Consider the following 27561-nt stretch of genomic DNA (forward strand, 5'->3'; position numbering starts at 1 on the left):
CACTATTTTTCATTCACACTTTTGGAAACATAGCAATTATTTTATTCAACCTACGGGTCTGCGGCTAATCAATATGAAGCCGCCATGTTTTGCAGCTGGTTATTTTCGGTAAATCATGCGCCGATAACGAGGTATAGAGGATCTCATGCAAGCTGTTAAGACTTCGTTTAGCTGCTTCAAGTTGATTCTGATCACAAAAATGTAATAAAAAAAAAACTACTTTTCAGAGGCAACTACGATTGACTTGGAAATTGTATGTTTTCCGTCACTTACAAGTGCGGTCTTCAGATAATGTTTGAATTGCGAAAGTTGCGTTTTGTAATATAAAAATTGGCTCATTGTCAGAATAATCGGGATTTCACCGCTTCGTTGATACACAGAAAATTTACAACCATATGCGACATTACTTTTTATTTCCTAAACCGATTGCGCTAGTTTTTATATTCCTTTGTATCTCTATCACCTAGAGAGGCGACAGACGTTCAGAAGACAAAATCGCCAATTTCTACTCGTATCATTTATAATCGATGTCAAAAACGGTATACTTTCGAAATTATCGACACCGCTGTATTTCACGGGCCTTTGTTCGTGTACTTACTTCGCGGCATGGAGCCGTTCTTTCCGCCTGTACGAATCCTGGGGTTCGCAGTGCTGCCGGCTAAGATACTCGGCAATTTGTCTTGCGGGAAATTCAGCCTCGCAGACGTAGCCGAAGTCTCTGGCAAGGTGTATAGCCTCTCCTGAAACAAGTTAACAAAAATCCGTTCAGTCCCCACGGTACGATCCTGCACTGAGCCTATGAATTTAAATCCGTTCGCAAGATCGGCAAACTCTCAGTTTTTCCACCAGGATTCAAGACAATCGTACGATATCAGTTTTATCGGTGAAATACACCAGAGATTACCCGATAACGAGCAACTATCGAACCGTTCGCACGTTATGGATCATTTATCGGCCCCAGGGCAAAACGTTGCCCCGTTCCGGAAGGCGGTTGAAGAAAATTTGCAATCCTTAATCACTTGGGAGGTAGCGAGGTCAGTGACCCCCTCGGTGCCACGGTATGTAGTCCAGTAAGAGCCGCGGCGTGCCGGATGACTTCATAGGCCGATGTTGGTGGTTCCTTCTCAGCCCGGTTTGTAATTACAAATCTCGACCGTTTCGGAGCCGTTCTTACAAGCCCGCTGGGCTCTATTAACCGTCAACTATCAACGCCACACCCCGTCCCCTTTCCCTTGCCCACATGCCGCACGGACGCGGTTCTCCAACCTATGATCCGTTGGTAAGAAACACGGCGGAGAGCACACGTGCCACGTGCTCTTGCGCGAATTACTGTTTCATTTTTATTTCTTGCCGATTTTCTTTGCCTACCCCGAATACCAGACTAACAATAAACCGATTAAGCCGCGAGAAATTAAACGCCGGAGGTATCGAGAAGAGAACTTTTGTTTTGTACGGAACTATCTTTTGTAAGGATGTAGTCATAGTCAATTATAAATAGATTTCACAGAAGTTGTAGATATTTTTCATTCTCATTTAGTTTAACTCAACGTTCTCTTAATTAACAGATGAACAAATTTTCTGGTAGCTTTGTTAAATACAACCGAAATTCAGTTGCCTTCGAAAGCATTGCGTAGGTTGAACATGAGAAGGTTGATTTGTCGTTCGAAACCAGAAGCCAATTACGAACTGTTCGGGAATCCCTTGCTGTTGCGGTCTTCGATTATTACCTCGGTCGTCTATGAAGTACGTAACTATATAATACCTACATTTTTTACGACAGAGGAAGCTGAGAGGTGGCTCGTGACTGTAAATTTTCAACTCGTACAACTCATAAGGTGGAAGGAAGGTAAGGAATGATCGAGGGTCCCGTCGATCGGGCTAAATGTCGGTATCAGTAGAGAAAATATAACCCGAGTTTAGAGTTATCAATTATTTCCACCTCAAATACTTCTCAATTAAAGAATAGTCTTCGGAGAATTATCGCAGTATTATCAGAGAAAAACAGGAGAAGCGAAAAGAGAGAATGAAAAAAATTTGGAATAAAGAGGCGGAAGAGAGTGGGGCGAATGAGTCGTGATTTATCCATTCAGCGGCGATCACACGCGGTTTTCGGTTATTAATTTAACCTCCAGTGTTTTCCAATCAGACACTCACCTCGGGGAGCAACCAGCGTGATCGGCGCCGCGTCAAGCTGGGTTCTAAGTAATGTTCAATTCGATTAGATTCGAGAAGGGGGGGGGGGGGGGGCGCGGTGGTAGAAGCTTCTTAACGACTGTACTTTATTATGCGGCTTGTAGGTAGGAAGGTAGGTAGAGGCGAAGCAGCGAGTACATAACGCATCGCGATATTAGAATCGGCGTATTAATTAAGCCGTTGTTTACAACTTTTATATTCATAGCCAAGTTTATATTATCTATCGGCAATCATCGCATCGTTCACGAATGACATGCAACTCTCGGACAGGCCGCGGTGCAATAAACGCCAGTTGTACACACTTGTAAGTACACGTCTCGTTCTACCTCCATCTCTCTCACCGTCGTTCGTTCGTTCTACGACTCTCGTAGTCTTGTACACCCGGGGTAGAGTCATGGGCGCGTTTTTCCCCCTCGGCGTACACGTACCGCGTGCAACATTGCCAGGCAAGGTAAGGCACCCATGCCACTCTCATACCTACGCGCCGTTTACACCGCAGAGATATATAAATAAGCTACGTGATGCATTTGCCTCTCCACGCAATATCTGTCTATATCTAAACGCGCATATCGCCTGGATCATATTTTTATCGTCCCAACAGCTTTGATACCACCGGTATCCGTATATGTACTAATGTCTACACGAACGATTGCGGATGCGAGGTCAAGGGTCGACGTAGCACGCAACACACGCCTCTTGCACGTTCGCCTCGTGCGCCTGCATGTGACACAGATTTCATGCGATGATAAATCTCGGAGCGAACGGTAATTGCAGTGTGCAATATTCGGCGCAAAATCCGGAAGTGTCATTACTTGCACGTAAGAACGTCGGGAGAAAATTCAAAGTTCGATTAAACTTTGAAGCCGTGAAATCGAAAGTGTAAGGTACCTACGTTTGCTACCGAAAGGACGATATTTGTATAAGAATTTTAGTTTGCTTGGGGAGAAAACGAAAGTCGACAAATTTGGAGAATATAAGAAAAAAAAAAAAAACAACAGCTGCTCACTCTGCACCATTCTTACCGGATTAAGATACATTAGACATGCGCAAACTGTCCAACGGAATTAATTCTAGATGTTAGAATGCGTTTTGCTCGGTTTCACTTGGCTTTTTTTAGTAATTTCTATCCCTATAGCCTGAACAGCGCGCTTTCTTCGCCCAAAAGCATGTACGGTTCACGTTTTTTCACGCAAAATGAGGTTGATGATTTACCGAGAAGGCGTTAATCCGCGTTTATTTGTCGTGCACGAGACTGACTTATTCATTCGCTATTGAAAACAAGGAATCTACTCACTAACTCCGCCCGAGTAGATTGCCCGGCAACCCAAAACGTTTATATACCTTATACCGAGTGAGATCAGATCGTCCAGCTTAAGCGGCTGTGTTCGGAGAATGGTGCACGATCTTCGATCCTTAACCGCAAATGATCTTCCCATTACGAAGATAATGATCGTACGAAGAGATTTCGGGAATTTCTTCCGCATCCCGAAAGAACGGGGCTGTGTGAACCCCTCTGTATTCCGCTCCCCTCGTCGATCGACCCGTTCCGTTGTGGTTTCTTCAAATATGTACGCGAATGGAAATAAAAAAAAAAAAAAAGAAATTTTGGACGGTACAAATAAGGGGAGAGAAATGAATGCGTAAAAAAAGGAACTCGTTGTTTTTCCCTCCTTAATAAAAGAAAAAACACCGTGTATATATGCGAGAACGGATAATTTCCTACGTAAGAATCGATCTCCCCTTGGCGAGGGAGAATGCGTGTGGGTATAAGTATATTATAAGAGAGATATAAGGCAGACTGGCGTCCCGGATCGACGCGATACGGAATCAGGGCGGCTCGAGAAAAGATGGACCCACAACTACGGGGGCAATTTAAATCCGGAACAAACTCGCGGCGTATATATTCGTATGGAAATCGATTGAAAGTCTATAGAGTCCTCCTTTAAATGTGCGCTTTTTCGTTACCACCATTGTCTCAACTCCGCGGCTACTGCACGATTTATATCGCGACGGGATAAAGACTGACGACTTGCCGGCTCAATACACTTCGTATATACAAGACTATGGCTCGCCGCGCGCCGATTTACCTTTGCAAAGTGGCAAATTTATCGTCCCTTCCACGCTCCGCGTGTTGCCGTAAATTCCGAAAAGAAAGAAACGAACGGACGCATATGCCTATACATATATGTATACGTACAGCCTCGATACACCGAGAAGAGAAGAAAGTTGAAAAAGGTGAAGAAAATTTCTGTTCTCAATTATGCGGAACGGAATCGGGAGATCCGTGATAGCGACACAAGCCGATGCTGTATGTACATAATAACGAGGATTACGTCATCGGTTAATATTGTAAGTTACTATCGTAAGCTCTCTGGATAACCGCGATCGAGAAGAAACAAATCATTGCGAACTATTATTACATGTCTTTTTTCCCTTCCTTTTCAATCTCCTCTCCTACCAATATTCCAGCGCAGTTTCGCGCCGGGCGAATCATTTGCATGTATAATATGCGGCGAGTTGTCAGTGATAATGGTATATCGACACTTGTTGCGTAAACGGGTCCTGCTGGGCTGTACGAAGAAGGCGATAGAAAAGAGTGAACGGTGTGAGTGTGGATACACGAAGAAACTGGAACGTAGCGTGTAACGATAATCTCCTTGCGACGAGCTCATATTTATTACGATGCAGATGGCGATACGCCGGATGAGATTATGAACGTTAACGCGCAAGCCACCTGTCGGGAGGATAAACCTCTCACCCGCGCTTCGGGCTAACCGCAGGTATCATCTCCAGGTTGCGGAAACGGCGCGCGAAATGTTATTAAATTAAAAACATTTTTTTACTCTCGGAATTATTTGTACTGAGATTGTGTTCGTGAAACAGCGTACTCTACGTTGTTAAAAAATCTGTTTCATAGCCTCGTGCATGGAACGTACCTCCGTTTAAAAGGATCTCGCGGTTTACGCGTCTCGTACCAGACTCTCATCTGAAGAGTGATAAATACGTAAAATATGCAAAATTATCTCGAGGATATTTTCGGCCGAAAAATGAGCACACAAAACGTAAAAAACGGTACTCGGATGAGGAGGATGAAATTTATTTCACGCAAGCGCAAGCGCAAGACAATGAAAAAAGCGCCACACTTCGAAGGAGATGACGCGCCGATTGTGAGCTTCGTGCATTGCGAAAGTGTGGGAACCACTGCGTAAATTCAAGCACTTAACGATCACTCTGTGCATCTCTGTACCGACGCCCACGTCGTGTCCAATACGTCGTAGCATAATCGTCGCTAATGCCTACCTCTACTCAACTCAACTCTAACTCATGCCAAAGGATCCGAGAGCACGTGACGGCCGCCACTGTCTTATATTGTCATGAGGATGGTCGAACGGTTGACGGCATTGCGAGGCTCTGTCAAAGCCACGTTATGCCTTTCAGTGTTGTGTGATTAACCGCTTGGAAAATCAGCACAAGCCTATATTTCCCAACGTCTCTTCCCATTCCATTTAATACCCTTCGTACGGCCCTCGCGACTCCGTCTCGAGCGTTCGTGAGAAAGTGGTGTTGAGGGCACATTTCGAGCGACAATCGCTGTCTCGAATTCGGCGAGAATTTATCGCGCAAGGAGTATCAGCCGCTGGCCGAGCGACTGTGGAATCGCCCGTGTGAGATAAAAGCCTTGGACAGTACAGTGCTCGACGGTAAAATGCTCGAAACGATCTAATTACCGTTCAAGTCGTCAGATGCTAGCCTCGATATAGTGGACGGCTTGAATGGGCCGGTAATACATGCGTCGAGACGCGATCAGATAGGCGACCAAGAGGTGGGAAGGCTTCCCGGTCCTGGTCCTGTAGTTCTCTTCCCAAGACGGAACCGGGCAAGGAAGGGAGCGCGAAGAAAGAGGAGAGCAGAGGATGAGAAAAGAGAGCGCGACTTGGTCCAGGGCACTAAGCAAGCGCAGTCCAAGACATTCCCACGAGCCTGGCAAGACCACGCCTGAGTCGTCGATCCTCCGTAAGTCGTCCTACACCGATTGCCCGGTGCCAGTTTGAATTACCGAGTGTGCACAGTGCGACGGGTCGATCGACCACGATCACGATCGAGGAGAATTTGATGAATTTTCAAATCGCGTCCCTCGCCGCACGTCACTTTCCATATTGTTCATCAACGGGACGGAGGCATCCCCACGGTTTATACCGTCTCGGAGATTAATTCGAGCTCCGTGGATCCTTGTACGATGTATTTCACGTTTTCCCGGAATTTTTATCGCCAGATGATTATGAAAGATTGATAGCCGTTGATCTTTGGAAGAACACGCTGATGCCATGAGTTCCGGGTACCAGCTTTACAACTGCATACATCGTTCGAGTAACTTCGAGTAATGTTGCATCGAGTGCAACAATTGTAGCATCGAAAGTACCGCGATCCACGGTGATAGGTGGAAACCGGTGAAAAAAGAGAAAGGAGGGGATGAAATGAAAGAGATAAGAGTATGAAGAAAGTAGCGAATCTCACCTGTGTTTTATGGAAGGCAACCGATCGTAAATTATAATCAGCGTTCGCACAAACACTCCGCCAATCCTCGCGCTGGTCGTTAAGCCATTAAACCGTTACTAACTAATAGAAGAGCCCGGAGAGTTCGCGAATTCTGCACACCGGCTAAAGGTGCACTTCGTCCATTCTTGGCGGCGCGTTATCCAGTCTTACTCATTAACACCTCTTGATCCACGAAGGATCCGCGCTTTGGTGCAAGCAGGAAATCCTGTCTTACAGTTTCATTCGCCCCGGGGCATCGAAATCACTGGGAAATAGAAAGAATCATACTCTCGCCATTTCACTGGATATACAATACATGTATATTGCTCAGAAGTCAGACGATCGTCGATGTTTGTCGTATAACCGGAATAGTCCGCAAAAGGCAAATCCCAGATCAGCTCTTGCACTGACATGAATGATTGTTTCCAGTACGATCAAAGAGTCACTGAATATTTCACGATCGGCGAAGTTCAGGCGTTTCTTGCCACTTTCTTGAACGCGAGTTTTATGGAATAGCGTCGAATCGATGATTTTTGAAATCAGGACAGCGATCGCGGCTTATTTCCGAATCGACTGAGTGGCTGAGAATCTAGATTCGTTTGGAATCTCTTACGAAGGTACCCGTTGAAATCGACGAACTTACCTTCAACCAGGGAAGTTAGAAGCGTAACGTTGGCCGCCTTCCTTCTGCCAGCCGGAAGATTGAGGCCGATTTTATCCAGCCTTTCCCTCAAGAGTCTGCCGCCATTTTTAGACTTTGCTCTGTAACAACGAAAAGGGAAATTGAAAATACGGTTGGAGGTTGTGGCACGATAGAGCCGCTGGGCAACGCCGCGGTCTGTCTGCTCTCTGACAAGTGATCGGACGAATTGAAAGGAAGGAAAATGCGATAATATAAGCAAGATAAACGAACGGTTGTCACTCTGATAATAATGTTATTAATCATAATAACGATAATAACGGCACGCAGGCGCTATCGCGATCCGTTGAGTGACGTCACGCCCGGTGAACGGTGGAGCAATCTGGTGCGTAACTTCGCCGCGTTTTAAAACGAATTTTCACCTCGTATCGCGGTTCGGGCCGACACAGAGACGTGGTCTTTCAGTCTTTCCAAACGCTCCATCATCCATCACTGCATCGTGCACGCGTTGGTAACGGGTCCTCCCGCGTATCTTAACAACCTATTTCTACTCCACGGCTACTCCGCTCCCTCGCCAGGTTTACGACATCTTTTATCCTCGTCGCGTTGGAAAGTCGGTAATTAATTCATTCGGCTGTCAGTACGTACACGCATGACGTACTCGTCTTTGTTCGATCAATCCTGCAGGGCTAGCCAATGAGAAAACGACCGACCACTGCCCCTCCGATAAGCCACTCGCCAATGAAACCACGCACGATCCAGACTTTCCAACTAACGATTTATAGATGAAAGTGAATGAAAATTAGGTGGAAACTTTTCCTGATTCACTACAGAATCTTAGTCTGATATAAATAACATGTAGACATATAACGCTGATTAGCAATTGCCATTGAATGATCCAGCGAAACCTGCGTCTGATACACGGGCTTATTTTTGAAAACACACGTATCTCTGGCATGTGACAGCATTTTTCATGCTCATTAATCAACCGGGGAAAGTAGAATAATGGTCGGAAACCAAAGGTTATATCGACGTCAGATATAATTGTTAACTGTACGAGTAATTCGATGACTGTTACGAAAGCTTCGAAGTGATGCAGCTATATTTTCAGGAAGTTGTTGAACTTTGGATGACAGGTAAAAGAAAAACAACCTACGACCGCGACGTCGGAACGAGACGCGTTTGGTGTAAAAGTCAATGAATTCATGCTGAGCAACGACCATTAGCAGCCGGATACAAGCGAGGAGTCGAAAAGAAGGATATTCAAAATTTGAAAGGCCACATCTCATCGTCATCGGTACGTATATGCTACGAGTAAACAAACAATTCGAAAGTGCAAATCTCGCAAAGCGTCTAAGCGTTTGTACAGCCAAGCGTTCCAAGATACATCTCGATTTGATCGAAGAGAGGAAAGGATAGAACAAGGTTGAAGGGTGCTCGAACGTGACAAGGAGCGTTCTTCACTCATTACGACGTCTTGTCTTGCAAACGATTCACCGTCTTGGTCCAAGTCGCGTAATTTTCTATCTCCCGTTATCCACTCCTCCTCCTCCTCCTCCTCCTCCTCCTCTGCTCGCTTCAGACGAGTACCACGAACTCTCTGATTACGAGAGCCCTTCGCTACTAGCATTGTTAGTTGTTAACAGGTCCTCTAAATCTTCACAGCATTGCGGCGATCCATTCGTCTCTGTCATCTTCCCCGTCCGCTGTGAAACCCACGACTTTGAAAAATAATCAAACAAAATATATAGGTAAAGGAAAAACCCGTGAAACTCGGCAATCGTTCCCCTCCTTTCCACCCTCGACATTCGTCATTAATGAACAGTGAGTATGATCTCAGAGGCTGAACGCCTTCCACGCACGCAGGTGAGAAATTAACATTTTTATCGGCATGACGAGCCGTTGCTGGATCACGTGTGAGAAAATATCCAACGCTGGCATCATAATCGTTACGAGTATATAAACTACCCACTCTAATGCCCAGAAGACACAAGTTCTGGTGGCAGCAGTGAGCAGCACTTGTAATTATCAGTCAGATTGTTATCCGATAAGATGAATTACGAGCCGTAGAAGTTATTTGCGGTACATGGCCAACCATGGCTGCAATGACCGATTGCCAACTGGTTTCATTGACACGTGAACCCGCGGGTAACAACTCGACGCAATAAGTGCCACGGCCGTGCACCGATATTCGGTGTTGGTATTTCTCCGCCTTTGCAGTTATCGATATACATAAGTTTCGAACCCCGGTGGCGTTGCGGCAGGCTGCCCCGACAAGGATGATTTATTCTTTCTTAGCCGCGGAATGATAAAGCCTTGCGCAATGAACGGACGGACGACCGGGGGCCGCATCTCGCTGCAAGCTAGAAAGATGAATCTCTGATAGAGAGAATAGCGTTCTCAAAGAAAGTCATAATTCACGGTGGAGATGCGCCGAGGAAAATGCGACGGAGGAGAAACCCGGGTACGAGGTATCGGCGCGATGCGAATACGACCTTCGACGACGAAACACTTTTTGCGTATTGCGTTGAAGAGTCTTCGTAAATAATTACATACTCGTACTTCGGTGTATCGGCGGGATAAATGAAGACGCGGCGCCTTGCCTTTTCACACACGCGCGATTCAAGGTACCTTTTTTTATGTAACTATTTATCGATTCTGTCATCACCCTAGATGGTTACGTTGTTATACCGACTACGCGGGAACAAAGTTTATAATAATTTTTGTAACAATTTGCAGGTATATTGACTACTGTAGTGAGTCAAAACGGGCATTTTGTCCCGATTACAACATGATCCAGGCTCGAGACTTTGATAAACCGAATGATTGTGTAAGCTGTATCACATTTTCTCGTTAATCGCAATTTTAACTAATTTGGACGAATCAAGAATGAAACCTCAAAAAACAGGCAAGAACGTGGATGAATTTTCTTAATATATATTAATATTATTTGCTTGATAAATATCTGTTTTGTCACTGTCATTGATATATTGCAAACTATTTATTGATAACAGGTGTAAAAAAATCACATACAAGTAAAGTGTGAAAAAATGAACTTCAGTTTCCTCTAAGGGTAAGCCTTTCCTTTCCTTGCGATTCTTGGAGTTGAAAAACTTTTTGTGCTAGAATTAATTCGCAGGACCATTTTCCCGCTAACTCAACCATCAGAAACGCAAAATAGATAACATCAGCATCGTAAAAGTAAGAGCTGAGAGAATACGGAGAAACCTTTCGTTTTTTGGTTGTAATATCTTTAAAATCGCTGTTCGCAACGAGTTCAGACTTGGGGCGATCTTTTCTTCCATCTTATTCATTCTTGTATTCTTGATTCTTCACCCAGGAAACGCATCGTCCAATCTCCATTTCTCAATTCTCAGTTATGACACGTTTACCGACCCGATACAAAGGATTCTACGTCCGAGTTAAAAGTCGTGTTGTTTTGACCAATATCCCATTGAATAATATTAAATTCTCAAGATCAGTAAAGGTCTTGGTGTCACGTTAAGTACCTACCTACCGTAAAACATTCCGAAATGAATAATAGCAATAACAAAAAAAAAAAATAAATAAATGAATGATAAAAAATCTGACATGGCTTCCACTCGTGGCTGTTAATTAGGCAGCATGAGCTAGCAGAGCTCCGTTTTGTAGGTTTTACTTTCTATTTATAAACTCATTCGTAAATGTTTTCAACTGGATATACTAATGGCTGCTGTCCGGTTATTTCGACTCGGAGTTGATTCGTTAATTCGACAATCGTTCGGTTAGAAGATTTGATTTTCAACCGATGAACCAACCAAAGTCATTGCTGCATTTAAACATACCTGACCCACAAAGCAGCTGACAAAGCTAATTTTCATTTTCACAATCGTTTTGATCCTAACGCTATAACAATATCCTATAACAATTCGCTACTCCGAAAGCTCTTTATACAAGTGTATTGCAAATACTATTCGTTTCACACGACTCGAACAGAAAATTCTCAAATAAACCCACTTTGAATAAAGTAAAAATGAAACTACCGCTGCAAATTGTTTTTAAACTATTTACGAGTCGCAAAGACCGACAATTTCCACTGATTTTACGGCTCGTTAGCAAACCGATTGCACATTATTACTAGTCTTTGGGTTTTTAGGCTTAAACAATAATTATTTCAAGTCATTCTGAAGATGTGCAGTCGGAACTAGGGGATTTCGTAATAAATTTCTGCCTCATCTCGCGAGTGTGACATAAAATCTAGAAACAAGCAACAGCCGGGAGAAGAGCAGCTGCTTGAAACGACGGTACAAAACGCATGAATGGGATTTACTCTCAAGAGCCACCCGTGAGAATGATGGTCGTGAATGGGAATACCGTGGACGGGAACGCAACGACCGAACGTAGTAAAACCATTTCAAGTCGGTGTTTTCTTACTCATTGTCAGCCTAGCGGGAGTTTTGCCGCTTTTTTCAAACGTCAAAAATCTCTCCCACAGTTTCATCCTTTTTGTCCCGTTGAGTGCCAATGGTCAAATGACTCGAAGCAAAATCCCTGAGGCAATATCGCAAGTTCTTACAATATACATGTATTGGTTGTGTGACGAACCGACGATACGACAGTAAAAATTATGAAACATAGGTGAGAAACACAGTCATCGAAAATTACGCTCGCGGAAAAGTAAAGAGATGTTGGAGCGACATTAACTTACCTCCTCAGAACGCCGCCCAAAAGACTAGCATTGAGGCACTCCGGGGGTGACAACCGTCTTTGGACTTCTGCCACCGTCACTTTGTACTTGCTGGTGCTACTCAATAGAGAAAGTCGGCCGGGTACCGAGCAGAAGACGTCTGCAGGCTGAGCGTTCCCAGAAAGCATCCCTTTTTCGCCTCTCTCCGACGTCTTCATGCCTGGAATAAACGAGAGGAAAAACGGAGTTAATATCTTACTTTGCTTTAATGGGGCTCAATTTTACGTGTTCTTTTTCTTTTTTTTTTTTTTGTTCCCTTTTTCTGTCTTTCGAGAAATTCAGCTGGAATCGATTCCTCTTTGAGTCTGTTCACAGTTCATAGCTTACTCGCGATCAATATTATTTTATTCTCAAAGCATGCGTAAACTTGTTTCACCTCCTGTAATTAAATTCGCCAAGTTTTTTTTTCGCCATTTTTTACATGGGCAGAATTCGAATTATAGAGAATTTGTACAGAGCAAAAGAAGTAATCGAACAAAACCTAACATCTGGTTGGTTATTGATCGAAACAAGGCACATTCGAAAATTGGACTACTATGTTTCTGGCCTATAATCACCGCTAATAAGAGACTCCCAAACATTTAACGGTATTTAACATTATACAAAATCGAATTCATATTCGGCACACATCTCGTTTCAGTTCGGCCCATTAATATATGGCCGTGATAATCACTCAGATCGAACGATCGGTTTCGCCACAAAATTTCAGTGTTACACTGTAAGCCGCAGATGTAAAGTAAAATTTTAGTGTATCGGCAATTCTGTGACGAAACAAACCCCATTCGTCAAATTTCATTTTGCGTTACGTATGTGTTACATACACGCCAATTATTGAATTGAAAACTGTCAACTAATTCCGATGATTCGTTGAAATAGAATCTCAAAAATTAGATGACTCGTGATCCGGCCACCGAAGGGTTTAATCAACAGGTAAATTTCTCTTTCTTACTTCTACCTTGACCAGGCTGCGAAGCACGGCTAACTTAACACACCTGAGATATGAGTATGGGGGAAGAAATAAAACGATCGATCGACACACCGTGCGACCTGATTACTGCAATTACATTGGACAATTAGCGATCTTCTGTGCTCGATGGTTGTTAATAGCTCATCGTTAAGTGCCTGCGCGCGATTAGCCGCGTCCAGGATACATTATAAGTGAACACAGGAGATTCGAATGAGTTTTATTTTACTCTGCAGCGACTGCCGTATAAGCTACGGCCAGCTCCGCTACACAGCAGCATTTTAATTCTCTAAAATTAAATGATTAGTTTCCGTTGCGTCATTTTTATTCAGGGTTATTAATACCGAACGAGAGGTTGTAAAACGGATAGAACGATAGACTTGTAGCAAGGATAAGTTCGAGAGGATATCGCGATCGCTTAGACGAAATAAATAACATATGCCTACATCTTACGTTCCGTAGATGAAATTACAACCTATGCAGGTATTATATATTCAGTTTGATGAAACGTTGTTAATTTATGGAGCAAATAAATAGGCGTCATGTTTACGCCCGGGTTTTCACTAGCAACGTTGATTAGAAATTATTATCACTTACGTACAGGAGAGAATGGAACAAATTAAAAGAGAAAAAAAAAAATTAAAAGAAAAAGAAAAAAAAACAGTTTTTAATTTATTTTTCATCGTCTGCAGCCGTTCCAAGGATTTTGCTCGATGTGGATAGCACGAGAAAAAAAGTAACCACGATCGCTTCCTGTGGTTAATCATATTTCGAAGGAGGCAACTGCGCTTTAAATGCGACTTCGTTCGCTTAATTGATCGACGAGTGTTACTCGAGACGTGAATTCTCTCACTAGGTAACTCTCACTCGTCTTATATCATATTTTTTTCTCATATCCCTCGAAAAAAGCTTGAAACTATCCTTTCACGCACGCATGTAACGAAGCAATGATATATAACGTCTGGTAAAGTGGATAAAGAAGAAGAGAGCGAGAAGGGTGACGGTAGGTGAGAAAAAATAAATGTTAATAACTCACCGTGTATAGATGGATTCATGTATACACGTTGTTTTACAACCTTATTAATTGCAGACGATTACTTTATTTTGCAGTTCGCAATTTTATCCAGAAGAGTATATAACATATTCTCAAGCTACTTAATTCGGACACTATTTAATTTCTCCGCTTTTTTTTCTTTAAAATTGAATTATTACTTTCTTTACCACGTGGTCACACTTGTCATTGCTGTTTTGCAAAACTAACTTTGGTCTGAAAATGTACATAATAGTCCAGGCAGAAAAAAGAATAAATATAATTAATTGGTTAAAAAATAAGAGTATTAATTCGATGAAAGTAATTGTACAAATTAATAAAAAATACCTGGCTTCGCGCGTTTCTTGACATTTGACACGTTGTTTACTACGAAATCGCGAACGGGTATTTATACAATGTATGCACATACTGATATAGTTGTTAGATTTATTCGCGATTTAATCGTCATCTCCTTTCAATACGGCACCCAACTTGTATCATATAATCGCGGTAACTCCTACAGCTGGTATTAAAAGAGCAGCGGGTCATGATCGATAGATCATCCTCCCTTTTCATCATCCATCAATAAACGGTATAGGTAGAAAAGCGTGCCCTCCTCACCGCGCGATGGGATTTACACGTTAAATTGTTCCACGTATACATACTTATAGTTATAGGTATATAAATTCTGAAATAGTCCTGCCCTTAAGATTCTCCCGTAAAGGAGTAATCATTTTACAGAAACGTTTACTGCCATTTATATGTTATAACTCCTGTAGTACAGCTTACGGACAATTAGCCATTACCGTTCGCAAATTGTTTAGGTTAATTAGGCGTGCCAAGGTTTCCTGATTCTTATATGCCGCAGTTTCTTCGTCTCACTCTCCACGCGCTATATAATGCATGTATGAAACGATGATTCGCAGTATAAACAAACAGGTACGTACCAATTGCAATCGCGATCACCGCACGCTGCGGAACAGAATGCACCAATTACGCTCCTAGAAATGTGCATGAAAATAAGCATAAAATAATGAATAACAATTCACACTTTCATCCTACTGTTGAATGTTTCATTGACAGACGATCCGTTCGCATTTAGTTACTTTTATATTCTTTTTACGTGGCAAATCGTTTCGAACCCGTTCCCTCTACCAGTTAATGACCACATAATAAAACTGATCATTGTCCGATCTATGACCACAGACAGAGAATCGATAATAGATAATTTTTCAGAGAATCGCACAGTGTACGAACCCGTAACAACAGGCCACGGTTCGCATGCACACGCAACTTAAGATGTTTGATGGGTTTATGGAGATCTTTGATGCTAAGTCGTACGAACGCGTGTTGGAAACTTCGGTAGCTGAACGGATAGAGTAATTATGCTTCGTAATTAAGTAGAAACTCTTGGCAATATTTGTGTAGCTACTTGTCCGAATTGCGGAACTTATTGATCTTCCTTGGCATACGCGCACTTCCAGACTTCCCGCAACTTCCATACGCGGTGGATAAAATGACGCCAGGCAATTTGGATTGTGTGAAAACTTACTAGATAAGTTGAAATTACGAGTTTAGATCACGTTAATTGAGAGCAAAGTCGCTCTTATGCGTTATCAAAATATTTTGCAAATATCAGTTTTGTATGCAGAAAAAAGTCAGCGCGGTCTGATTTGCGGAGAAAGAAGGAGCTAATAAAACCAGCAACAGCTGTCCGGGATCCTACGTTAACTTGGAAATTTACTATACTGCAGCGGCCATATGATCTTAAGAATCGTATTTTTTATCGGCCATCGTAATTATCGCTATTTACGGTACAAGCGTTTTCGACCATCCAATAAAACGATCGTACGTAACGATTTTGTCAAAATAAATTCATCTTACCGAGCTGCCTAAGAAGTTGTAATTATGCTCATTTCCTATGCAGTTATACGAATTGACTATAAAAATGTTACAGCTTCCTAACTCTGTATAGCTGAAGTAAGCTTAAACCATTTTACTGCCTATGATCCATGTTATAACGATTTTCCATCACGGCTCAGATTAAGTTTCTGTATTTAAGAATTGGAACCTTAACTTTAATCGTCTTTTTCACCTACGCGGTGATCTTTATTACTCCTCCGTTGAACTCTCAGCTTCTCACGATTTAGCGACGACACGTGCCGTTCGTCAGTCAATAAACTATAATAAACGCGTCCATTTTTTCACATCTCCCATTTTTTTCTTTCTACTTCTCACACTCGAAGCTGACTAGGCCATGATTTACCATGGGCAAGCAAATAGGCCACACCGTTTATCCAATTATACACCAAATAGATCGAGGCCCGCGAGCGTGTAACCATAAATCATTTTCTATTCCTCCCTCACATGGGGCCGAAACAGTCGGGTAACGGTGTAACCTGAACGATTCACATGTAAACAAGACGTGATGATTGACGTCGGACACAGTTCTGAGCCATCATCACTCCCATTGAATATCTGATTGATCTAATCTTGCGGAGAAATTTCGGATTAGTCTGAATTATTACACCGTATTCATCCAAGATATACTTAAATTATTATACACGCTTCGATTCCATTGATTTTTTTTCTTTTTGCTCGACTTTCTAACCAAACATGTGATTTAGTGATCGAAAAGTAACTCCTCCCAGGGTTCGATCGATTCACTCATTCGCGCAGGAATTAAGTATGGCGAAAGTGTTACTATCAAACGTGTATAGTCGAACTGGAAGGAATTTTCGCTCCGTTTCCACGCCGACGAAGATATGCTACTCAATACACATTGAAATGCGATTCCGTTGTGAACTTGACCTCTTCTTTCATTCAACACTGGACATCTTTTTGGATAGTACTAGAATCATCGTCGAGTGTACGCTGCAGTCGTGAGTTCTCGCCGTTGCTTGCAATACTTTTCAACACTCCTGAAAACACTCAGCGTCGTTTATTCATCGCCTGCACTGCATGCTCAAAACTGCAGTATACCGACTTCGTGAAGAGGCCTGTACTACTTCACATGCAATCGTAGGTAGGTACACGAGTTCCGCAGGACTTTCTGGACAGACATCTCAAACAGACTCACAACGTCTTCGCAGAAGCCTCCAAGGCTCTTGAGAAACTGTCCTCACTCGGATCGACTCAGTTTGCTTAGTTGAAGTGGCTTTGCGTGTTACGAGTCCTCAATATTCCGAGATCGTACCTGCAGCAATGATTTGGTATCTGTAGAATTCGTTGACCATCACTGATCAATTTACCGGGCAATTTACCTTCTGCCGAAAAAGTCGCGTGATTCGATAGAGTACAAACGATGAATTAATTTGGCCATCCGTGTTTAAACGAGCACGCGTAGTAATTTTCAAAACCTCTGATTTGACGGGTGTATAATTTCAGAAATGAAAGCCAAAAGAAACTACGCATCATCGCGCCATGAATAAGTCGTGTATCTTTGAAGAGAACGCGGATCCCAACCACGAGGCAAAGATCAGTGCCAGTTGACTTTTAATGGTAGTAACTAATAACTTAATAGGCCGTCCACGTCTTGACCAGGATCCGTTATCATCGGGGACACCAGGACACGGACCGTTCCTCGACTGTGGTTCTCACCTGCTCGTGTAAACGTACATATATATGTGTATGGGCGTATGCACATGCACAACTTGTTGCAAGCCTCGGCTTTGCGTAACCTTTTCCGAACGTGAAACCGTCACGTAAATCGACTCCGGGTAAAGGCGTTATACCACGATCACCCGCAGGGTCTGACTGCATAAACGACACAGGTGCAGGTATGCACGCGATAAAACAACGACCCGCGATTAATAAATCCGGCTCGTGCAGGGTGCAGGTGTAATTAAGTCTTGACGGTCGCTGACAGCCACGAATATCCCGTATAATCCTCGCAGGAGGAAAAAGGCAGAAGTGTTGCGGCCAAGGCGCCGGCAGTTGGTGCACAACGCTGTATAAAACCACGTGTAGGCGACGTGTGTAACCACATAATTTTCATCTTTCACTGCAGTAATCAGTTATTACAGAATCAGCAATAACGCGCTACAACTTCCGCGCATACATTGCAAACTTGTAATCCAGTATCGTCGAGCGGTAGATGTCAGCACAGGATGATGTACTCGTAATGTTCTTATCGACGTACGCCCGAATTTGTCGATTCATAAGTTGAGCTTTAAAGCAGGCTCGCTCGTTTGCCCGCAGATATGTGACGATGAGAATGATAAATTGCGTCGCGGTACGTGCGCGAACCATGTTAATTACACTGTTCTAATTAACCGTTCAGGTTAAATAATCAACCAGATGATTATCGCGTTATTTTATTACCGACACTTTGCAGCCCTTTTTAATTAGTCTGCGAGCCCGCGGCCCCCCTGGAAGTTCACCTTCTCCAACGTTCGAATTTATTTATTTTTCGGGCTATACTTCACTGCTATGCATATGTGAGCAGGCAAATTATCCTCTTCGTAATTCAGCCTATTATACATGCGCGACCTGAAGTTCGAAGGATCGGTTGAACCTGCTCCATGGAATTTACTTCAGTTTCTACCGAAACGAGATAACGTTGACGCAATTTCCGACGTGCTGGTTCTGCTTTCGGTTTCGTATCGTTCCGATAAGTATTTATGATATACTTACGACATTGTCTGCTCCGCACATATCGCAGCTACCGCGCATAAATCATTGACTTACAAGGTCTCCTGAAAAAGTCAGAATTCCCAATGACTTCCACGTGAAGCGCGTACCTGCATTATATGTATAACGCCACGTTCGTACACGCGATTGGATGCCAACTTTCATTGATGCGGTGGTCGGCTTGCTCTTGTTGCCATCCTGCAGTGCTCAGGCTCGTTTCCGTTGGAATGAAAATTACACCGTAGTTCGCTCGGTAGTTTTGCTATTAACCGGCACTTGTAACGCCCACTAGGCACACCGCATCCCATCGATGAGCCGAGTTCATTCAGAAGACCATCGTGCCTTATCTTTTCGCCAGGCGTAAATGAAGGTTACAAGCATCTTGTTGAAGTGAAAAAAAACTCCTTCTATCGCTGTACTTCTTTGAGTCGAAGTTAACAAAAATTTTGTTTTATCACGAAAGAACGAGGCGCGATGAGTTCTCATGGAATATCAGGCATGTACCCGGTAAGGAACTTGCGCTGCGCGGAGCGATAACAGTTAATCTCTCGTGGAAGTCGAATGAGAGGCGGAGACACTGTGTCCTGGAAGTCGTGACTAACCTTTTAGCACCTAGGCTGGCTCGTTACCGTGTTATATCCACGACGCCAGGTGACAAATTGTACCTACCAACCGACTGCATATGGTGTAGGTATGTTGGTATACGTATATATGCATATACTTGTGTGTACACTATGACGGGGACAGGTACGCGACACGATCCCAGGTATATCAGGTGCCGAACGGGGAAGCCGTACACGCGACTTGTCCTAGACACCATCTACCAGAAGATGGTGTACAGATTGAAAATACATACATCACAAGCTAAGCCTTGATCTGTGAGTCCTCGAAACCTTGTTACACGCTACGATTTTTAGAATAAGAAGAGATCGGGTCATCTGAGGTACTTAGTTCCTACAAAATTGAGAATGGATCGATTTTTTATCCAGACTTATCGAAGACTCCTGACCTTGAGAGAATTGTTGAGTTCATTCCGGGCGAATGTGTTGTTAAAATTGAAGAAGGTATCAATCATTTCGTATGTCATTTCGTAAACCAGTCATGACCGTCCACTCTTGCACCGAAGCAAATCAGTTTTACACTAGGAAATCCAATTTGCATACTGCACGAGATGATGGGGTTTCGCCTCGATAAGACCAGACACGCGTGATGGAGCAAACGCGCGAATGCACAAGTGTTAGTACCAAAGTACACGGCTACGGTAGGAATGAATAATAATTAATGAGAGACGACGAGATGCAAAAGCTACTGAAGTAGCATACGAGTGGAGTTTCCCGCGGTCGCTAAGGTGTCGGTTGTACAAGCTTAGTGGGCAGTGAGCACTCGCCACGGGTGTTGGTAATCACACCCGGAATGGTTTGATTTACAGATATTCCTTCGATATTAGACGCTGCACATTCCAACGTGCCGTTTTACATCCTACTTTGTAACCAACTCCTCACTTACCAGCTACAAGTAGGAAGCGCCTGTGGTGCAGGTATAAGCCAGACGAATGGTGATTACCGTGGATTTTAGAAGAAGAAAATAAAGTTGAAAAAGACTGGCTTGACAGATTTTCATGGACGTAAATCGATGTTTGTGTGTATACGAGTAAGCTTCCGTCGATGATCCTCGATTTTTCAACCTTCACGGAGAAACTCCGAGAAATCTCCGACCGTCGGATAACGAAGCCATCGCAAATGGGAGTCAGTCTGTATACTCGATAATCTACATTACAGTCCGAGCTCGGCTACCGCAATGCTGCTGGGTTTTCTTAATAACAGTGGTAAGGCCTTTCGGTCGTTTCTCGGTGTTACCGTCATTCCAAGCACGGTGTTGCGCGCAAGGTCGTTTCGGTATCCTCGGAAGGCAGAGTGAAGCTCTGCACAATTAGCACCGCCAACTGCACGCGACCGAGGAGAGAGAAGGAACAATTGCGATTTGCTCTGCCACTGGTACGTTATAAGACGGAGAAACACCAGACTTGGGACACGCTGCGAAGAGCTTCGGGAAGAAACGAGATCGGAAAAAGGGCCCGATGATTCGAGCCATGCTTATTTCAAGGCAAGAAGTTTTTCTCAGCCGAGGAAAGAGTCCGGTGAGGTATTATAGACTTGTAGTTTTCGGTTTACAGCTAAGTTGCCCACATTTTCGAAATAAAAACTCAAGTAATACTGCAAAACTTTTTATCATTGTTTGGAACTATGGTCTCTGAAAATTATATACGCATGCAATTAATGTACCCACATGATCGAACCATTTTCCGATAATATCGGAGAAGTTTATGGCAGCATACGCCAAATGTGATTGCAGAAATTTGTGACCGAGAGTTTGCTACGAGCCTGCGTTTCGAACTGCATCAACGACACGATATTTGCATCAAGTTAAAAATTAAATTTCAAAGGACCGTCAAGAAAGCAGTACGGCGATTCGATCAAGACACACTGTATAACGTAATGTTGGTCTTGGCGCGTCGGTGTGCAAGGCCTGTGTTCTGTCCACGCTTCGTGTCTTAGTCGAACGTGTAATTTAGCACGAAGGAATAAGCTGCAGGTGTGGAGTAATGGTGGAAATAAAAATACGACCGCGGTGTACAAACGAAGAAGGATAAGAAGAAAAGAAAGGAGGGTAAAAAGAGTCTAAGATGAATGCGGGAACGGTGGCGTCCGCAGGTTCAACTCGCAAGAATAACTAAGGATAATTGACACTCGTTAAATGAATACACCCATGTCGGTGGTTTTCAATGCTCTCCCGCGGCTGAATCAAGCCTACGCCCGGTCCGATTCCAGCTAAGACAGTGGACAAAGGCCCACAATGGCTTGTTACACTTTGCTCAAAACCATCGGGCAAATGTTATGTAAATAAATTTCATTAGAGCGAGCCACACGGCTATTAAGTGTCGTTGGTCATTATGCGATATTTGGCCGTTGCGCAACGCGTGGTTTATGCCTCGGAATAATCTCGATGCCATAGAGGAGCATATACGTACAGGAGAATCAGGAGTGAGGAAAGACCCTCTGCTGCGGTCATACCTTTTCAGAGAACCAAGGTTTCCTAGATAAATAATCGCTACCTCACTCGAGATTCACAATTATTAATAACGCGGCCATATAGAGAATAGAATCTAGATTTTAGATCCCCATACATGGTCGGAGTCGGTGAAGATAATCACGTCTCTCTTTTCGGTCCGCGTCGAGGAGCCACCAATTCACAACGGCGACAACTCGTTGTTTATTTTTCAGTACCTGATTTTCACAACCCCGCGTTATCGGTTATGCGATTTGATCGGCTGCTCTGTCAATCGGAATGACAACGGCTCCTGTTACTGCACGCTGCATGGACGTCAAGTTCGTATAACCGTTCAAGTGATTTGACAATGGACCGGTTTTGCCGCATATATATATACATACATATATATACATATATATATATACGTGGGAATACCTGCAGCTATAATCCTACAGTCGCATTGCCGGCGGCGAAAGTCATTACCGGGATAATGAATTGAGGGTGATTAAAATTGCACCGTTAAATTACATTATGAAAATACACAAAGTGATTAAAAATAGTCGATAGTCGATACCCGACAAGTGAAATCGGCAGCGATGACGTTGGCGATGCGATTGTCAATCCAAACGTCGACGTCCTCCGTGTTATTATATTAATTCGCAATACAGTCGCGATCACGCCTCTTGTCTCTGCCAGAGTTTCTCCATTCCGAGACAGCTCGTGAACTGTGACGTAAAATAACAGTAACAATAATACTAGTAGTAATAAAGGTGAGGAAAAAATATATAAATGGATGCGGTTTGAACGTGACAAAACGAATTATTAATCACAGATTCTTCATTGGGATGAAAAGTGGGAGTATTGCCGAGGGATTGGTGGACGATTATTTTTATATACCTGGAGATTGATGAATTACGCGTCAATGATACGGAGAGATATACGGTAACCTGATTTCAATGATTCAAAGAGTCAATGGGACCATGTGAAAATATTCATTTTTTTTCGCTCGTTCAAACGGGAACCGAATTAACATTTAGCCAGCGTACCTAATCTGATATACTAGCCTGCATGCCTAATTAATCACGTCGCTTATGCTGCTTCGTCAAAATATCACGCCGGCGTTGAATCTGACTCACGAAAGTATATGGTGACAGCGATATATAGAAACAAATTGTAACGTCCGGTCGACTAGCATGGGAAAACACCGAAATATCTCAACCGATGTTCTCCTCGAGCATTTGATTAGTCCGAGTTTACCGGTTCAGGTGCCAATCAAACGTCAACCTTTCTACATTCAACCTGAATTAAACCCGTGAAACGTAGTTTAATATCGAATCAAATTTCTTTTTTTCTTTTTCTTTTTCACCCCGACGACTTGAGAAAACAGAACCGTCGCCTGCGCGACTTAACGCGATGACGACGAGGATGAAGAATTTTCAAATTTTAATCTTCGAACAAGTGGTCACGGTGTTGTTTGGGACCTTGATTCTATTTCAACAAAGCCGGAACGAAGTGCGATTTAACGAGTAGTTAACGACTCACTTATTGTTGCTCGATTATCAACGCGAAGAAACCAGCATGACGTTTCTATCCGTATAAGTTTCCCAACCAAACCTTGGTCATATACTAATGCCTTGTATATCTGTATCTAATCATTCGCATTCTATTACTTTGCTATGTACAAAAACAGGGACGAGAATCACTTGCCGTTGAGAAGAGTTTTGGCCCTTCGAAAATAGGATAAATCAAATTTAATCGGGATGATTTTTATACAGGATATTCGCTTCCATTATGTCGACCAGCATTTGATCAATTGCAATGGATGCTTGCGAAGAGTGGCGTTGAATAGGAAGAAAACATGTATTCATTTTTGATTATCCCGAAGAGGTTCATAAATCATGATCCAACCGGCCTACGTCCGAGAATGGAAGGAGAAAAAAAAAAAAATGTAAAACACGTGGTTATGCGGTCAGTCCGAACAGATTTGGCAATGACGAGAAGCAAAAAATGATGATCTCTGAACTTGTGTAAAGTTTTAAAGCTTTGTAAATGACGATGCGCGAAATATGAAACCATATACCGATGATCAATGAGCAAACGATAACATTAGCCTAACGATTTTTCAGTACTAATTAAACTCTGTACACGACTACGACTGTGGATAAGTCTACAGTATTCGCAGAAATTACGCGCAACGGGTCGATGTATTCACCAGATCAGTGATACCGAGTTCAATAAATTACCCGATACTTTTGACGAATATACAAAATGTACGGTGTAGGAACAAGTGCAGTGAAGTGAGGATTAATGATACCCTAGACGGGCGAGTATCGCCAGACTATAACATAGTGGTTTTATTAATTTTAACCCCCGTTCGATTACGCGGAAATATTTCACTTGAGCGGTATTTAACGGTACATTTCATAACCCCGGCATTAACCTCGGTGCAATTTGCAATAAAAATGATCGAAAACAGTTGGCGTCGATCGATTAACGCGAGTCACGGCTATTATAACTAGAAACCATTAAGGATGAAATATTCGGCCAATTCTTAACGCGTCTACGCGTCCGAACGGTTTTCGAAACATGTTTTGACCGACAAATAAATGAGACAGGCTTACGAAATGAGGTGAAACAAGGCAAAAGACGAAACGAACGTTAGAAAATAACTAACATCTCCGTTCTAGTTTCGAATCGAAAACCCATCGGATAAGTTTCAAGTTCCAAGTGTCACAGTTCGCGGCTCTCTAGGATATCCCGACTCACTGCCCAGCTTGGAAGAGCTTCAACCGATGTGCCCCGCGTTCCATTTCGCCGTGGCGGATCCGTCGTTGAAGCTTTATCTCTGTATCATCTATCCGGCTCGTTCACGCTTCGCATGAAACGCTGTCTCAATCTTGTCACATCGGTACACGCGTGTTACGAAATGTTCCAAGAGGCGAAACACGCCGCTTGTAGGCACGCTACACAGCGATCGCATTTGTGAGAAGAGCGGGCCTAAGGCCCAAGATAGAGGTGAGCCTGGGACCGGGTTTCGCGTTTGAAATTTCACGGGACGCGTAATAGGCGGGAACCTTTTCCTCGCAGAGTCGGAGATATCGCGGAGTGAATTGAACATCGTTGATTCCCAACAAATTACAGCAAAAGTATACTCCGTAAATCTTGATCGAGGGTATCCGACTCGAATCAAAGTTCGCCGACGTCGAGAATTTCATTCGGCCCAACTCGCGGAGAGCCTTGCGTATACTCAGAGACACGACCCACGCAGCGAGTCGCGACCCACGCTTGCATTATGGGTATACATACACGATATACGTGATATTATATATCTGGGCACACCTGCCCACGCTTTCGGTTCCTCTGAATTGTTTCACCGTTAGAGCTGTCGTTCGCTCGATTTGGCATTAATTAAAAAATGCAAAACAGAGGTTGGATTGCTCGATTTTAACCGCGTTAAACAACATCGAATTAGCATTTTTTGCCACAGGTTAACGTATACACAGGTATACGCGGGTTATTTTCTACGCCGTTGCTGCGAAAGGCTCGACGCGATTCGTCGAGTCCTCCGATCCAGTGATTAAACCGTAGTATCAACGACTTCGGCCGCACGGATGGATGCCATTGCAGAGATTTCATAAACGGTCTGATCTTCTACCCAAACCAGTCGGCAATAATTGCGATAGACCGCCGAAAGCCAATTCCGAACCATTGCCAAGATCGGAACGCATTGCTGTTGAAAAAGGTAAACGCGTGTCACCGATTTGTTTCGTTCACAAAAAATTACCGAACAGTCTATCCGCGGTCGAGGCGTAACGGTATACCTACAAGACCCTAGCAGCTGTTTCACTTTAATTCTCGTTATCGTGATGCTGGACCGTCGTTAACATGTCTACACTCAATGTCCATTAAAAAAACATCGATTAAGCGGGATAGGTTGATTTATTTCCAATCGCAGACAACCGCGCGTACGTGTGTGTGTGTGGCGGTACGTATATTCGTATTATACGTGTATCGTGTTATATATCGAAACAGTAAGGTTAATTACAATTACTTAATTGACAAAATTATTCAAATCAACCGGAGATAATATGATTGTCCGAGTGGTGGGTACTGTAACCTACGCAGGAACATCGTGACGTGCTTCAACGCTACGATACAAGACTTCACGAAAGGTTCTAATGACTGGTAGCGAGCTGAGCCGTAATGAGCATATGTATATGGATTATGATTTATGATAATGTTATATGACACGGTCGTTGGAGAGATGGTAAAAAGATTGATAAATTAATATTCCCCCGATGGTATATAACGTGACGGTGAACCGACACCTCGCGCTCTGCGTGTCGCAAGGTGTTTCATCGGCCCCGCGTGATCCGATCGACCCCGGGTCACCGTTCCAGGATGCACGAGATACGTCTCGTCCTTCGCACCTCGCAATAACATTGCGAGAAAAAAAGTGTTCTCCCCCAACGCGCGGTGCATGAAGGAATTAGGAAAGTTGTAAGATGGGATCGACAAATTTCCGATATCCTGTATCAATTTATCGAATCTCGCACTACGCGGGTTCGTCGCACGCACAATTTTCCGGGCAATCAACGCGCCGGAAGCGGGCCAATCGGCACGTAGAACGCCTTTTCTTTATGACCGGGTGCCCGATTGGTCGGTAGCCGGTGGCCCCGAGCAGCTGGGGTGTGACTTCTCACCCCTTAGGAGCGTAGCCACGGGGGATGACGCCCGAGGGCATGCGGGCATTGGCGTTCCCTAATTCTATTAAGATTTCATTTTAGAAAGGTGTAGCCGCTACGCGATGCACTCGGGTGCGAGAACAGCGCCGGCGACACGCTGAGTCGAAACGCAGAGCTCGCTTTGCGTTTTCCAAATGTCGTTTCTCGCTGATTCGTTACTGCAGTTTATTGTACAGTCTCGAGGCGTACCCACGATTAGAAATATTTTAACGTGTAATTTCACCGAGGGGTTCTCCGATACTTTTCACGGAATATCCAACGTTGGCTAATCGATTGATTTCAAGGTTAACGCACCTCTCGCACAGCTGTTTCGCACGCGAAACGACAGCCGATAAATAAAGACTTACGGTAGATTCTGCCAAAGGACGCACAACCGATTATACATTTTGATCTGACGATCAAGATTATCCCTTTATACCGATGTGGAGATTCCGGCCTGAACCGAATCGAGTCACAGATATTTGCAACGATAATTGAATAAAACTTACCGGGCAGGTACTGAAAATTAGCTGAGTAAAGTTTGTTCGTTCAATTAACGATCGTTTCGAATCTGAGAACATTCACGAATCAAATGTTCGCTAAAATAGATTTTGATCAATGGTATGACAGAGAAAGAGGACAGAAGGATCTGGAAGGTACGTTAACTTGTTACGCGATCGAATCGCCTTAATGGGAAAGAAATGATTTTCTAGATCACGGATTCGAAAGAAAGACGAAGCCTCAAGTCGGTAGGTCAACTTTGCCTGACGACGTAACACACATTCGGCACGTGATATCGAGTTCGAAAACAATTTGTTCAGAGACATACACATACATGCGTAAGGTCATATAACAGGCAGATACGTGCATACGTGTACGGTTATGACTTGATCGTGATTAAATCTGGGATGAGATTGTGAGTATCATTAAATGGTGATAAAAAGACGATTAACATAATGGGAGGGACTATGTCTGTGCGGGCTCGTTCCAATGATTAATTATTCTTAATGCTGACCACACGTCACTAATCATCAACGACTGAGGTAATTACCGTGCGCAACCGCTGAT

The 27561-nt window shown here is 43.5% G+C and overlaps 1 protein-coding gene and 1 long non-coding RNA gene across 7 annotated transcripts in view; one reads left to right on the top strand and one right to left on the bottom strand.

The window, feature by feature from the left end:
• Positions 1 to 27561, bottom strand: part of LOC124177455 (transcription factor AP-2-epsilon) — a 205486-nt gene that overhangs the window by 1810 nt on the left and 176115 nt on the right. For all 6 annotated transcript variants that reach the window (XM_046559824.1, XM_046559823.1, XM_046559822.1 and 3 more), the window contains 3 exons: positions 12057 to 12255; positions 7373 to 7491; positions 599 to 740 (listed from right to left, as the gene is read on the bottom strand). In XM_046559824.1, the coding sequence (XP_046415780.1) occupies positions 599 to 740; positions 7373 to 7491; positions 12057 to 12255 (460 nt within the window). The remainder of the gene's footprint in view (positions 1 to 598; positions 741 to 7372; positions 7492 to 12056; positions 12256 to 27561) is intronic.
• LOC124177467 lies at positions 9364 to 10355 on the top strand. Its single transcript, XR_006869617.1, has 2 exons — positions 9364 to 9996; positions 10109 to 10355. It is a non-coding gene; the product is annotated as an uncharacterized LOC124177467 (long non-coding RNA).

Source organism: Neodiprion fabricii, chromosome 3 (genome assembly GCF_021155785.1).
Source record: "Neodiprion fabricii isolate iyNeoFabr1 chromosome 3, iyNeoFabr1.1, whole genome shotgun sequence".
Taxonomy (NCBI): Eukaryota; Metazoa; Arthropoda; class Insecta; order Hymenoptera; family Diprionidae; genus Neodiprion; species Neodiprion fabricii.